General features: G+C 51.8%; 1 protein-coding gene across 5 annotated transcripts in view; it reads left to right on the top strand.

Moving 5' to 3' along the window:
• Positions 1-15,183, top strand: part of SLC43A2 (solute carrier family 43 member 2) — a 42,076-nt gene that overhangs the window by 780 nt on the left and 26,113 nt on the right. For 2 of the 5 annotated variants that reach the window (XM_027130590.1, XM_027130589.1), the window contains exons 2-4: positions 8,165-8,372; positions 10,358-10,413; positions 11,201-11,277. In XM_027130590.1, coding sequence (XP_026986391.1) covers positions 8,165-8,372; positions 10,358-10,413; positions 11,201-11,277 — 341 coding nt within the window. The other 3 variants (XM_027130592.1, XM_027130591.1, XM_027130593.1) reach the window with 3 other exon arrangements.

Below are 15,183 nucleotides of genomic sequence, written 5' to 3'. Positions count from 1 at the left end.
AGAAACTGAGTCTCAGATCTTCTGACTTGTCTGAGGCCGCACAGCTGTAGACTGTAATAGCTCCAGAATCCCTAAGTCCAGGGTGTTCTTTCCACCACCTGGGAACATGACTGGACTCCTTTCCTCCTAGTGCCTGGCACATCACTGGCTTTGCAGTAAACATGTTGCTCTCTGACTGTAAGAAAGAGGAACTCCTGACTCAGTAGCTGGGGTGCAGCAGGAGAGAGGAAGTGGCTTGGCCTCCAGCCGGTGGAAGGTTCATCTAGAATCTAGATGTTTTTCTGTCAGGCTATCATGGAGTCTCTGAAGGGCTTTTCCGATACAATTTCTTGTCTATTTTTGCTGCTTTATGATTTTCCAAAGGGCATTTCCTCCCACAGGCTGTGAGAACATCTCAGTGGCCTTCTACCCCCATGGGGGTGGGGGGAGGAGAGAGGTAAGGAAGATATTTATGGAAAGGACACTAGGTCTGTCCTCTCCCTTTGCTACACACTGGTGTTGCTGAATGAAGGCCGAGGATGCTTGTCTACAAGAAATCTAACCCCCACCCCTGTGTTCACACCTGATGACCTTGTGAAAGGATTCTGATTGCTGAAGGTCAGTGGGGTTCAGCCAATCAGTGGGACCCAAGTGCCTCTCACCCACTACCCTGCTACCCACCTTCCTAGGCAACCTTGATAGGAAATGTTTTCCTCTGCTCTCTGTCCCCAGCAGTGACTACCTAAGGGTTGAACTCAGTAATGTCTCTCCCCAGTACTTTTGTCAGCAGCCCCTGCCCAAGTTCCTTTGGATGGAGATAGCCCAAGTCTGACTCCCTGAATCACACCACTGGCATGCCTCTTTTTAAATTTTTTTAAAAATTAATTTATTTATTTTTGGCTGCATTGGGTCTTCGTTGCTGCGTGCGGCTTTCTCTAGTTGTGGCGCGCGGGGGCTACTCTTCCTTGTGGTGCGGGCTTCTCATTGCGGTGGCTTCTCTTGTTGTGGAGCACGGGCTCTAGGCACGTGGGCTTCAGTAGTTGTGGCATGCGGGCTCAGTAGTTGTGGCTCGTGGGCTCTAGAGCGCAGGCTCAGTAGTTGTGGCACAAGGGCTTAGTTGCTCCGCGGCATGTGGGATCTTCCCGGACCAGGGCCCGAACCCGTGTCCCCTGCATTGGCAGGTGGATTCTTAACCAGTGCGCTGCCAGGGAAGCCCAGCATGCCTTTTTTTTCTCTAGAGTTCTAACTTTGAGGGAAGAGAAAGCTTTGGACCAGCTCATGCTGCCTGTCAGCCCGTGTAGAACCCTCCCTGGTCTCCTCCTCTGATCTTCCTAGGAGATTCCTGAGCATTCCAAGTCACTAGGGAAGCTTCAGCTGGGAGAGGTTAAGGACAGGAGAAAGGGAGGGGATGCTGAGCCTGCCTGAGGGCAGAGAGTATATCACTTATAACCTTTAGCCTTTAGCCACTCAGAAATATTTCCTAATAACCTTAGGGTTCTTGGCAGACCTTTTCCCACATCAGCAAGAAATCTCGGGAGATGGGAGAGTCACTCAGACCTTGTTCCTTAAACAAGCTTTCTGCTTTGCCCGAGAGATGTTAGGAGATTAATGACGCTGGAAGGGAACAGATTGGAGTGTTAGGCGCCTCCTCTCCCTCCCTTTCTCCTCTCCTTGTAGTGCATGACCCTTCCTGCTTGCCTCTGATGGATTCTTTCAGGCTGCACAGAGGGGTGAAAAAACACAAGGAAGCATCATCCCCAGATGAAGCTTGTAGCGTCTCATCCAGACTGGAGGACTATTGTAGTCAATTTTTTTTTTTTTTTTGACCTACTGTGGTATCAGAAGGTCCGATGCTAGCGTTTTCCCCCCCACATCGTCCACTGATTTAATTTATTTTATGGTCGTGGCAGCGCCGGGGCTGGTCACTTCATTCCTGCCTCAGCCTTGGCTTCTTCCTTCTTTGAAGTGGGAGGAGTCCCGCAGATTGTGCCGACGTAGTGCTGAGTTGGTGTTTAAGCCCTTGAGAGGCTTGCCTGGTCCCTCCTGTAAACCAAAGTGAAGGTGAAGGGTCAGGATTGTGGGTTGAACATCAACTTCTTATCCCGTGCCTTTGTTCCTGCCTCTGATTTTGGTTTTTCTGACTATCTGGCAAACCCGCTGACCCAGCATCCGTGGCGGGCAGGCCTGCTGATTCCACACAGCTTATCTCCCTGGCCTCCTTGCTCCTTGTTTCTTGGAGTTGGAGTAACCTGTTGGCTTTTGGGGCCAGGAGTCCCTGTGTCTTGCCTGGCTGGGTGTGCCCGGAGGATTTAGGATCAAGATTTCTGCTTAGGCCTAATATTTTCATGCTTGGGGGACGGCTGAAGTGCAGAGAAGCCGTTAGGCCGTTTATTACCTTCATTGACTTCAGCTTGTGAAAAGCTGACCAGCCTACAGCTGACTGAAAGGCAAATTTGTCAGCTTTTTTGTGGCTTTTAGGACTGATGCTTTGGTTTGTTCTCGAAAGAAAATTTGCCTGAACCTGTTGAAAGGTTCTCAGAACGCTTTCTCGGGACTCCAGCCAGAATCCGGCCACAGACACGGTGTCCGGTTCCAGCATGTCGAGGTGGGAGACAGAAAGAAAGAGCTGGGTTTTCCATTTCCCCTCAGCTCTTTATCCCTGTCTCCCGGACAGTCAGGATGGATGACTGGGGCTGGGGACCTGGGCCTGGCACTTGGCTTTGCCTCCCCACTCCCCGCTGGAATGGACAGGAGACTGACTGGGTTCCCAGCCCCGGCTTTTCCAGAACTGTGTTCTTTTGGCCGCCGGATGGCCGCTGTCACCACCCACACCCAAACTCTTTCTTCATTTCCTCTGTCAACCGGTGGCCCACTTCGACAGGGTCAGCCCAGGGGCCTGGTGCTATCTGGTGTATCTGACCTATACATTCAGTAAACATTTTCTGAGGTGCTCTGCTGGGCGCAGAGCAATCCGGGCCCTCAGGGAGTCTGTAGTCTGCCAGCATCTAAGAGTCATCACACATAGGCCTACATGCTTCCAAGTGGTGGTCCGACCCCAGCAGAGAGCAGGGTGCCGGGGTGAGAGCCACCGTGGGGATCTGGTTCAACTTGGGTGGGTGGGGGCTCTGTGATATTTAGGCAGAAGCGTGGAGGGCCACAGGGGTGACTCAGGAGAGGAGCGGGCAGTGAGCCTCTGGGGTAAGCTGTGTTTTGAAAGAGAGGAGAGAAATGACAGGCGGGCAGGAGATTACTGGAGATCTGGGAAGGGGCCAGGGCCTGCAGGCCCCTGGGGAGACTGGATTTTATTCTCCAGGCAGGAAGAAGCCCCTGAGGCAGAAGAGATGGTCAGATTCACCTGTTAGCCTCTCATGAATTGTTGAGGGCTTGCCACACGCCAGGTGCTGGGTGGGGTGGGGGTCCTGAAGGTGGGAGACGTGGCCTCTGCCCGAGGAAGCCACGGTCCAGCCCAGCCATGGACCCCAAGGCAGACCCCAGTTCTGTGCTCTTGACCACCGCAGTTACTCTGCTTGTGGTGGCCGGGGGGTGGCACCCCTCACTGAAACAAAGCAGGAAGCTGGCCCCCAGGACCCTGAGAGAGCAGGGCCAGGCCTGGTCCCCACCAGGCCGGACCGAGGCTGCAGATGTGGACAGGAGATGGTCCGTGCCACTTGACGGCCCTCCCTTTTTATGGTCTCCTCCCACCCTCAAAGGCCACTGGTCGTAGCTTTTGAAAACCCATCGTTTCACATTGTGTGTGTGTGTGTGGCCACGCCGCGTGGCATATGCGGGATCTTAGTTCCCTGACCGGGGATCGAACCCATGCCGCCTGCAGTGGAAGCTTGGGGAGTATTAACCACTGAACCACCAGGGAAGTCCTTTCACTTTTTTGCTGCGAATAGGACTGTTTTCACTCTCTCCCCCCAGTTTATTTTGGATTTTTTTTTTTTTAACTCGGTACTTGGGCATCCAGGTTGGGCCCTCCAGCCTCGGGACGTGTCACAAAGGAGCTGGTGCCCTTGGCCCTCCCCACCCACCCTGCCTGCCTCCTTTCCATGACCTGATTTCCCTCCTCCACATCTGCTGGCCCTCCCTGGCTTCTTGGTGTCCCATTAAGGTCCTGTCCAGCTTGGTTGGCTTTCAGGGACCTCGTGGGAGCATCTTGGGGGCAGTCCCATTCTCACCAGGTGACATTAGGGGCCATCTGGCGTTGCCCCGACACTGATAGCCTTGTGCGTCTTTCTTCCCTCAGCATCTTCTCTCTGAAATGCCTCTAACCCAGGTGGTACAGCGTCAGCACAGCCTGAAGGTTAAAAGCAGGAGCTCTGAGGTCCGACCACCTGGATTCAAGTCCAACTTCCCCATATACTGTCTATGAGACCTCGGGGAAGCGACTTACCTGCTCTGACACTCCTGGTATCTGGATGTGGAACATGGGGTGAGGGTGGGATGGCGCTCGGTGAGACAGGAACCACTAGCGCAGAGCACAGTGGCCAGCGCACGCCGGCACTCTGCCATCACAACGCGGGGGCTGGGCCCTGGCCTACCCGGCATGGTCCTCTGACTGTGTCCTGCCTCGGTTTGCTGTGTCTGAGGCTGACCTCTTACCTACATACCCCCTGCCAGACTGAGATGCTGCTTCCTGTTGCCGGATAGACTAAGGATTTGAGAGAGACAGGAGATCCTGGGGCAGAGACCACAGCAGGGCGTCCAGAGGCCTGCACTCTGGGGGTTGGGGGCGCAGCTTGGGTTTGCAGAGGCCTGCAACCCGGTGCCCCTTGCTCCCTTGAGCATCGTACGGTCAGCTCTTCTGGTTTGTTTCCCTGGGGTCAGGGGAGCCCCCTCCTTGATCCAGGGAGGTTAGGGAAGCCTCAGGGGGACCACTGCACCCTCTTTTCTCCCTTGCTTTCTCTGTAAGGATTTCGTGTGTGAGTTCTGTGAGTGGGGCCGAACAGGGCAGGCATTGTTCTCTCTTCCCTGCCCCGGGTCTCCTCCTAAGCAGCCTTACGCCTGTTCTCTGCACACTCCGGACACGCCAGTTCCTTGCCTGTCTTCTTGGTTCACCTTCCCTGGCTGGGCTGGGCTGGGCCGGAACGGGCCACTCTGGCCGCATCTGTAATAAGCCGGCGCAGGTGAGGCACAGAGCAGCCTGGACCGGGGTGAGGGCTGAGGTCTAGGCTGGGAGCAGAGGGGCACCCCAGGGGCTTGGCGCTTCCTGTGTGCTTATCTGTTTGGGTCTGTCTGGCCCACAGTGGCCCAGGTGGGAGCAGAGCGACGGAAGCAGCCTGGCTGTGACTGTGTTTGGGCATTACTGGATCTGCGATAATTCGTGTGGGCTGTTTACTGCCAACAAAGCTTCGGGCTCACAGAAGGTTTAGTGCCCTCTGGGGCGAGGGGCATTCTCGCGCTGCTCCCTGGGCCGATGAGAGGCCCCCCGGGCGCCTCCACCCCCAGCTCATTTGTTGCTGGACATCACTGCCGGGAGCTAGGAGGGCAGAGGGCCAGGTGGCCCCGTTGGCAGGGATTTAAGAGAAGGTTGGTGGCCAAAAGTGTAAGGTCCCTGCTTCTGTTATAGCGGCTCTAGGATGAAAGATAGGAGAGACAGATTCCCTTCCCTCCACTCTAACTTCTCTCCCCCTGAGCCCCCCTGTCTAGTTACAGGGTGACCAGATCTCTAAACAATTCAAGATGTTTTCGTCCCCATCTTCACTTAGAGCAAATCAGGGAGTCTGCCTTGCATATGTATGTTGCCTTGGGATTTCATCTTCTCTCTCTCTCGGGGAGTATAGTCATGGATTTAGGTCCAGCTGTGGTTCCTCTCTGGGGAAGCTGGGAGCAGAACACCCTTTCCTCAGACCCCGTGCTGCCTCGCTTCCTCTGCTCCCCATCCGATCATGGCTCCCTGCTTGTAGCAGCAGATCCCACAGCACTCCCAGCCCGGAGTGATTTCGCGTCCTCTAGCGCTCTCACAAGCCAGCGATCCCAGGCCTGGGGGTGCCCCCTTCCCCCCCATCCACTCTGTCGCACCTCTTTGGTTTGCCTGCACCTGCACACCGACCTGGAGGTGGCCGTTGCTTTGCGGACACCCTGTCCTCCCGCTTTACATTCCAGTTCCTGTTGCTGCTGGCAGAGCTGACACCCGAAACCAGTGCCAACAGCAGCTCTGCTTTTCCAGAAGCGGCCTCGCTGTGGACAAGCAGCTCAGGCCTGCTGGCTAAGGCAGTGTGTGTGACGGTTCTGAGCTGGATCCTAATGGACTCAGATGACCCTGTTGGTCATGTGTTTTGGCTGCCAGCACGGTGGGGCATCTTTTGGAAAGCTGAGAGAAAGTGGTGGGGGGCGCTGAGGGTCTGGCTTGTTAGGTTTTGTGTCTTTGGCTTCGGGAGGTTAACATTGGGGCTATAATCTCCTTCGATCCCCTCTGTCTTCAAGTTGGTTCCATGTGTCCTGTTTCATTTCTTCTCTCTTGATCCTTTTGGCCAATGTGATCTGATGCCACTGTTTTCATTCATTCAGTAAACAACTGCTGTGTACCAGGACCAAGGGGAGGTGCTGGAGACACAGGTGACTGGAACACAGTCCCTGTCCTTCAGGCCCCCCAGCCCAGGGGGAGACTAGATATGAATTCATGCTGTGGATGAATGGTCAGTTACAGAACTCTGCTCCCAGTTAGTGTGTCCAGCTGTGCTGCCAGCCATTACCCCCATTCCGAGCCAACGAGACGAGTAGTAATAGTAATAACAACTTTTAGCTATTGTTTATTGAGCATTTTCTATGCCTGTGTGAGCTCTAGAGTGTTATCTGGATTTCTCTTTTATCTTCCTCAAAACTCTAGAAAGGTAGATGATTTTTTATATTATGCCCATTTTACAGATAAAGAAACTGAGGTAGAGATGAAATCACTTCTCCAAGGTTATACAAATAGGAAGTGGAGGAACCAAAATTGGAACCCAAAGGCCAGGTCCCTGCACCCCACCCTCAACGTGCCCCCTGCAGGGCCTGTTGGTCAGAGGCTGGCATATAGCATGATTCACCCAAGGTGCATCTTTTCCCGTAACCTTGGGTCACACCCGAGAGAGACCCGGGCAGGCCTTGCACACGTCAGATTTATAACCCTGGTGCCAGGGGGCCGCATTCAGGAGGCACGCAGTTATCTGAAGAGAGGTATTTCCTTGAGCCTCCCAGCGCGACCTCACCTCTCATCAGAGGCTGCTCCTCCCTCTGCGGGATTAGTCAGCATCTCTTAACTAGCAGTTCCCAAGATGAGAGGGTTCCTCCGCCACACGGCGGCCTATCCTCTACCCTCCCACCCTCCGCTGCTGCAGCACTTTTTCCTCCGTCTTTTCGTTGTCTTGGTGCCAGGTGGACTTTGCAGGGTATCGTTAAGGACTGGGATTACAGCACAGGCGTGGCCACAGGGGACAGTGACATCATGACCCCAGCGAGAAGAAGAAAGGTGCACTTCCACAAGTGAAAGCAAATTACTCGGGACTTTTCTTTTTTTTAACGAAACAAAACAAAAACCCTTCCCAAGGGCTTCCATGACACAGTGTATGTGGTGGTTGATGCTGTGAGAACATCGGGGAGGATTGAGCACAGGGGCTGTGTGTTTGAGAAACCTGCCGTACTGGGCAGTAAAGGAGGCCTACTCACCCCTCCCCTCGGTTGACCAAGGGCAGCGCAGTGAGACCAGCAGCTTGTCCTTCCCAGGTGGTCTAGGGTCGGCCTCCTGTATACTGGCTGCAGACTGTTTCCATGGACGGAGCTGCAGAGAAGGTTCTAGCCAGCCTGGGGTCCCACTCACAGCCCGGGCTGGGTCCCGAGGCCTACTCTTCTAGGTGTCGGTTACTCTAGAATGGGAATCCCAACCTGGGGCTTGTGGGTGCTGCCGGGGATGCCTGAAGGCCCTGAAACTGTGGGCAAGACTTTGCGCATTTTCTAAAGAGCAGGAGTGGAGCTTCCTTTATTGGATTCTCGAAAGCATCTGTGACCCCCACACAGAAGTGAAGAATCTCTGCATTATCGCTCCAGGGAGCTTGGGCCAGATAGACATGCCAGCCTGCTGGGGGGTAGCCAGATTCAGCCCTGGCATTCCCAGTGGGCTGACTCGGGGTGGGCACCCGCCCCTCTGATCTTTGGAGATCGATGCCACGACCCTGTGGTCAGGTTTCCCTCCCTCTACACACAGAGAATGTCACCAATGGCACAGTGGGGGGCACAGCAGAGCCGGAGCACGAGGAGGTGAGCCGAATGAATGGCTGGCTCAGCTGCAAGGCCCAGGATGAGATGCTAAACTTGGCCTTCACCGTGGGCTCCTTCCTGCTCAGTGCCATCACCCTGCCTCTGGGCATCGTCATGGACAAGTACGGCCCAAGGAAGCTCAGGCTGCTGGGCAGGTCAGTTCTGGGGGTGGGGGTGGGCAGGTGGGATCCCTGGGCTGAGATTCCCCACTGTGGGTAATCCTGGTACCTGCTCTCAGGTGCACTGTGGAGCTCCCTAAATGCCTGCCCAGGACGGGCTTCCTACCCCACGTGCAACCAAATCAATAGCTACTGTGACCCTTGCATTGTGCCGATCTGCATGAATGTCACAGGGCTCAGGCCTGCCTGGGCGGGCCTGGAATCGCTTGTCATTAAGAACACTGGTTTTTGGGGCTTCCCTAGTGGCGCGGTGGTTGAGAGTCCGCCTGCCGATGCAGGGGACGCGGGTTCGTGCCCCGGTCCGGGAAGATCCCACATGCCGCGGAGCGGCTGGGCCCGTGAGCCATGGCCGCTGAGCCTGCGCGGTCCAGAGCCTGTGCTCCGCAACGGGAGAGGCCACAGCAGTGAGAGGCCCGCGTACCGCAAAACAGACAAACAAAAAAAGAATGATATATGTGTATATCATTGACAACTCTATGTGCTTATATTAGAGGTATGTATTCAAACTCTTTCATCTCATGGAGGTGTAAGGTCAGAAAGACTGGAAACCAGTGTTCTTTTTTTCTTTTTTTTTTGCGGTATGCGGGCCTCTCACTGCTGTAGTCTCTCCCGTTGCGGAGCGCAGGCTCAGCGGCCATGGCTCGCGGGCCCAGCCGCTCCGCGGCATGTGGGATCTTCCCGGACCGGGGCACAAACCCACGTCCCCCGCATGGGCAGGCGGACTCTCAACCACTGCGCCACCAGGGAAGCCCCCATGTATATCATTCTTAATGTTCTATGTGCTTTATTTTTTTCTTCCAATTCAGTTGAGGTAGTAATTGATGTACAGCCTTGTATAAGACTGAGGTGCAGCATAATGATCAGACTCACATACCTCATGAAATGATGACCGCAGTAAGTTCAGGGAACATCCATCATCTCATATGGTGTTTTATGTGCCTTATGATACATATACAAAAAATACAAATTAAAGTGGCTGAGATTTAAAATTATAAAATTTCTAAAATTATAAAATTGTAAAATAGTATTTCCCTACCTCTGGTACCTTAGTGGGTCATCTTATGTACCTCCTGGGATGTGTTCCTGGGCTGTAAAGCTCCAGATTGCCAGTCTCAGGGTCAGTCCACCAAGCAGCTGGCCCTCTCTGGCCAAGGTACTCCCCAAGCCAGTCCCATTGGAAATGAGCGTCGTGCAGGACAGTGGTGTGCAATGAGTGAGGCCTGTAGCCCTGAAGGAAATGCGTGGGGGACCAGTTTCATTCATTCTTTGGAGCTTAAGCAGACTTGGTCCCAGGTTAGAGCCAGGCAGAGGGGATTTGGAAGCTGCCATTCATCGCCCCTTGCCCGGTGGGGTTCTGTCCATCCCCTTTTGCTGAGCGGGCATGGGAGCCTGGGGAGTGGATTGTGTCCTCTCTCGCTTCACAGCCTTGGCCCTCTCCAGTCTGGGGAATGGAGGGGGCAGTGCAGCGGGGTGTTTACCAGACCTGGCTTTGGGGCTTGAATTCCAGCTTAGCCACCTGCTAGCTAGGAGACTTTGGAGAATTTAGTTTTTGTGTTTGTTTTTTTCCAAGTATTTGAATACCTGTTTTTTAAAAAATTTATTTTATTGAAGTATAGTTCATTTACAATGTTGTGCTAATTTCTACTGTACTGTACAGCAAACCGATTCAGTTATACATATATATACATTCTTTTTCATATTCTTTTCCATTATGGTTTATCACAGGATATTGAATATAGTTCCCTGTGCTGTATAGTAGGACCTCGTTGTCTTGTTTTTGTTTTTCGAGTTTTATTTTTCTCATCAGTAAAATGGAGCCAGTTATACTCTGTAGAATTGTTAAATTAAATGAAAGAATGTACGTAAATTTTCTGAAAGCATCTGGCACATAACCAATACCTCCAAATAAGCAATATTAACAATAACAGTAATAACAGTGTACTGTTTCTGTTTCTTTTTAGTGCCTGCTTTGCTGTCTCCTGCTTGTTGATTGCATATGGAGCAAGTAACCCAAACTGTGAGTAAGCTTTTCCTCTACCCTTTTGTCAGGGACTGGGGAGAGAGTGCCCAGAGGTGCCTGTAGGCCCACCTGCTCTAGAAAGCTGGGCCAGGCCTGCTGCTCACTGCTCACATTAGAGGGACACCTGTTAGGCCTTTACCCAGTGACTTATCTCTGATGGGTGGCTGGGTAACCAAATAATGGCCCCAGACAGAGGTCTGAGAGAAGCTCCCAGGGGGTGAGAAACACCCGTCTCATTGCCAAGCCAGGCCAGTCCCCCATGGCCTCATTGATGCCAACTGGAGAACTAGGCCAGCTGCAGGGGTGTGTGTGGAGGTCATGAGCTGAGCCCCTTGGGGCAGCCCAGGCCAGCACTTTAAAAATAACTTAGAAGCTGCCTGGTCCCTAACCCTGTTCAGGTGGAACTGATGCTGCAGGGACTTTTAGAACAAACACCAAAATAGGATTTGAGTTTCACCCAAATCTTATCCAGGCTCCTCTCCTGATTCTTGGGTGCCTGTACTTTGGGTTTCAGTGAAGCAGCTTCTCTAGGCCTCTCCCTTGCTGCTAAGTTTAGTGGAGAAAGGAGGACGGGGGTGCAGCTTTTGCAAGAGCTCAAGCTCCGTAAAATAGGCGAGAGGAGGATGAGGCAGAGGCTGGGCCAGCTTCCCAGGTGTCCGGCACTAACGCCTGATGGCTTGTCAGGCGCTCAGCTGCGTTTGTTCGGGGCCGGCTCCTTACCCAGCACTGGTCCCTGAAGCTCAGCCGTGGTTCCCCGCTTAGGAGCTTTTCTGCTTCATTCCAGCTCTCTCCGTGCTCATCTTCATCGCCCTGGCTCTGAATGGCTTTGGTGGGATGTGCATGACATTCACCTCATTAACAGTAAGTACCAATTTTTTTAGGAAGATCTCTAGTTCGGTCATCTTCTTGTCAATCTGAGGCAGCTTTTATTGGCTTTGATTTCCTTGTTTGCCGTTTGCCTGCCTCTGCCTGGGTATCCCAAGCAGTAGAGGGTCATCGGTGGTGAGGCTGTGGCAGCAAAGCCAGCTTCGGCCTCCCAAGCTGGGGAGGTCCTGCAGGCAGAAAGGAAGGCAGCAGAGCGGGACTCGCGGAGTGGCCGGTCCCCTGCCTCCGGACCATGACTGAGGTGCTGAGGGAGCCATGTGCCTAGAGAAGGCGGGACCCGGGAGAAAAAACCTGCCACCTGCTTTCTTTTCTCATATTTTCTGTGGCAAGAGATTTCTTGCTAACAGTGCAACCTTAAAACACACCGCTCTTGGAATCACCCTGCCCCTAACTGTTGCTTTGTTCAGAACTGAATGAAAAACTCTGGGGAACACATAGGCTGCCTCTCTGCTGGGTTTTCTAAATGCTGGGGCACAGAGAGCCCTTCTGGGCACAGGGAGCCCTTCTGGGGAGGGTTTCTATGGTAGCACCAGAACACCACAGAATGTGCTTCTTTTGGAAATGGGAGAGGCTGCAGGAAGGTCTGGGTTAAAAGAAAGTCAAAGGAGGAGGAAGAAGGGAGCTGTGTGCAGGCTCACCTGGTCAGGCAGGTGTGCCTTTCAGAGCTGGCCATTGGGAAAGAAGTGAGAATGCTAGGCTTTCAGAGAGATTTCTCTGTCCAACAGGAAGGTGTGGACCATCTCAGTTTCCCGTTGAGAAAGTATTTATGAAACAATACCTCCCATCACTATTTATTTGCAGTGCATTCACTTCTGCTTTCTCTTTCCACTAATGAGTCAGGAGTCATGCTTTTGAAGGGCCCTCGTTTAGCTTTGAGGGAGCTCTGGGGACTTGCTGGTCTTCTTGTAAGGAGCTTGAAGAGTTACCGACATCTCTTTGACCCCTTCCTACAGGCTGTGAGCCAGAGGCCAGGCCTGGCCCAGTGCCTCTTCTGTTCACCCTTCCTGCGTTTTGCTGTGTTAACTTTGACCCGGTGGGAAGGATGAAGTGCCTGGGTCTGGGTCCATGGAAATGGAACACTCGGTGGGGTCTGTGTTAGGTGAGAGAGGCTCGGCCCAGGACCACATATGTGCTGTGCTCGGGGAGTGGGGGACACACACGTATCTGGGAACTCTGGTTGCCTTGCCCCTGGTGGTGTGAAGGAGATTGACTTTGTACTCTTTTGTACATTTTTATTTATTTATTTTTTTAAAGCTACTATTTCTTTTCTTTTTAATTTTTTTGAGGGAACATTTATTTATTTATTGGCTGCGTTGGGTCTTCATTGCTGCGCGCGGGCTTTCTCTAGTTGAGGCGAGCGGGGGCTACTCTTTGTTGCGGTGTGTGGGCTTCTCATCAAGGTGGCTTCTCTTGTTGTGGAGCACGGGCTCTAGGCGCACAGGCTGCAGTAGTTGCAGCACGTGGGCTCAGTAGTTGTGGTGCACGGGCTTAGTTGCTCTGCGGCATGTGGGATCTTCCTGGACCAGGGGTCAAACCCACGTCCCCTGTGTTGGCAGCCGGATTCTTAACTACTGCGCCACCAGGGAAGTCCCTATTTTTATTTTTTTAACCAGGTAGATTTATAAAAAATGGATATATCTCCTTCCTTCTCAAATTCCCAGGGGAAAACAAATGTTGAAACTATAAGACATATGTTAGAACTGTCAAACGTACACAGATTCCACTAAGTTGTATAAATTGTGAAGCAGGAGCCGTGGTTCTGTTTGTTTTTTGATAGTGTGAACACGACCACCTCTTTCATCAAAATGAAAAATAGAAATCTGGCATCACCCCCGTTATTTGAGCCACACTATGCCCATGTGATGGCAGCTCTGAATTTCGGGGTAGAAGAAAGAGATGGTCCTTGAGGAGGTTACGCTCTGAAATACAGAAAGCTGCTTTATTGTAATAAAGCCTAAGACAAATAGATAAGAACCACCACACCATGAATCCCCTTTAAGAAAGTCTTTAACGGGAATAAAGATGCAGACCTACTAGAGGATGGACTTGAGGATACGGGGAGGGGGAAGGGTAAGCTGGGACAAAGTGAGAGAGTGGCATGGACATATACACTGCCAAACGTAAAATAGATAGCTAGTGGGAAGCAGCCGCATAGCACAGGGAGATCAGCTCGGTGCTTTGTGACCACCTAGAGGGGTGGGATAGGGAGGGTGGGAAGGAGGGAGACGCAGAGGGAGGAGATACAGGGATATATGTATATGTGTAACTGATTCACTTTGTTACAAAGCAGAAACTAACACACCATTGTAAAGCAATTATACTCCAATAAAGATGTTAAAGAAAAAAAAAGAAGGGCTTCCCTGGTGGCGCAGTGGTTGAGAGTCTGCCTGCCGATGCAGGGGACACCGATTCGTGCCCTGGTCCGGGAAGATCCCACATGCCGCGGAGCGGCTGGGCCCGTGAGCCATGGCCTCTGAGCCTGCGCGTCCAGAGCCTGTGCTCCGCGACGGGAGAGGCCACGGCGGTGAGAGGCCCGTGTACCACAAAAAAAAAAAAAAAAAAAAGGAAGATAGTCTTTAAAATCAGTTCATAGTTATTGTCCAAGAAACCTTTAGGGGAGGCTAGTAGGCTCATAAGGATTCTTTTTCTTTTCTTTTCTTTTTTACGATTATAAAACAAAAAGTAAGAAGTCACTGTTTTGGAAATATAAAATATGGACTGTAAAATCCTATAAGCCTAACTTCATCAGTTTAGAATGTAACTCTCCATTATGAAAAAAATAAGAAAATCTGGATATACTAATGTTGCTCTTTTTAAAAGAAATACTGTTACAACGTGCCTTTTTCACTTAACAGTGTATCTTTTATGTCTTTTCCTGCCAGTCCTTAGAAATCTACCTTATTATTTTAAACTATGGAGATTGGCCTCATTATTAAACAGTTCCATGTTGTTCTATAATATAGATGTGCCATACTTTATGTAACCAGCTTCCTGCTAATGGACTTTTGGGTTGGTTTCCAATTTTTCTGATTTATGATGCTGCCGAAGTAAACATCCCTGTACATGTATTTCTGTAAAATAAATTCCTAGAAGTGGGATTGCTGGGCCCCAGGATCAGCATGTGTTAAATTTTAATATAGATTGTCAGATGGTCTTCCCAAAAGTTTATACACAGATGCTAGCCTTCCAGAATGTCTGAGAGGTTTTCCTCCACACCCCTTCCAATACCCTGTCATTAATCTTGCAAACATTTGCCGGTCTAATCTGGTGAAAACTGATATACTATGATTTAAAATTTTTTTCCTTGTTAGTGAGATGGAGCATCTTTTCACCTCTTTTTTGTGATCATTTGCATTTCTTCTGTGATTGCTTCTTTGTGTCATTTGTCTTTTTTTACAGGGTTGTTTCTCTCTTTTGTGTGTGTTTTTGAGCACTCTCTCACATACAAAAAAATTAGTTCTGTTTCTGAGTGAGCAAGGGGTCTTACCCTAGGTTTTTGTTTGTTTGTTTGCGGTACGCGGGCCTCTCACTGTTGTGGCCTCTCCCGTTGCGGAACACAGGCTCCGGACGCGCAGGCTCAGCGGCCATGGCTCACGGGCCCAGCCGCTCCGCGGCATGTGGGATCCTCCTGGACCGGGGCATGAACCCGCGTCCCCTGCATCGGCAGGCGGACTCTCAACCACTGCGCCACCAGGGAAGCCCTACCCTAGGATTTTTTAGGCCTCTAGGCGGTCCATGAATAAGCTTCAGGAGGGCTGGGCACTCCCTTGAGATTCTCAGCAAGCAAGCACATTGTGTGTGTGTGTGTCTGCATGTGCACACACATGCCGTGCAGGTGCATTTTTCTAGAGGAGGGTCTGTTGCTTTCATCAGCCTCTAGTA

Source organism: Aethalodelphis obliquidens, unplaced genomic scaffold, assembly GCF_003676395.1.
Source record: "Aethalodelphis obliquidens isolate GAN/ISIS:26980383/991018 unplaced genomic scaffold, ASM367639v1 scaffold38, whole genome shotgun sequence".
Lineage (NCBI taxonomy): Eukaryota > Metazoa > Chordata > Mammalia > Artiodactyla > Delphinidae > Aethalodelphis > Aethalodelphis obliquidens.
The sequence above is the reverse complement of the archived record's forward strand: the minus strand, read 5'-3'. Positions and strand labels throughout refer to the sequence as shown.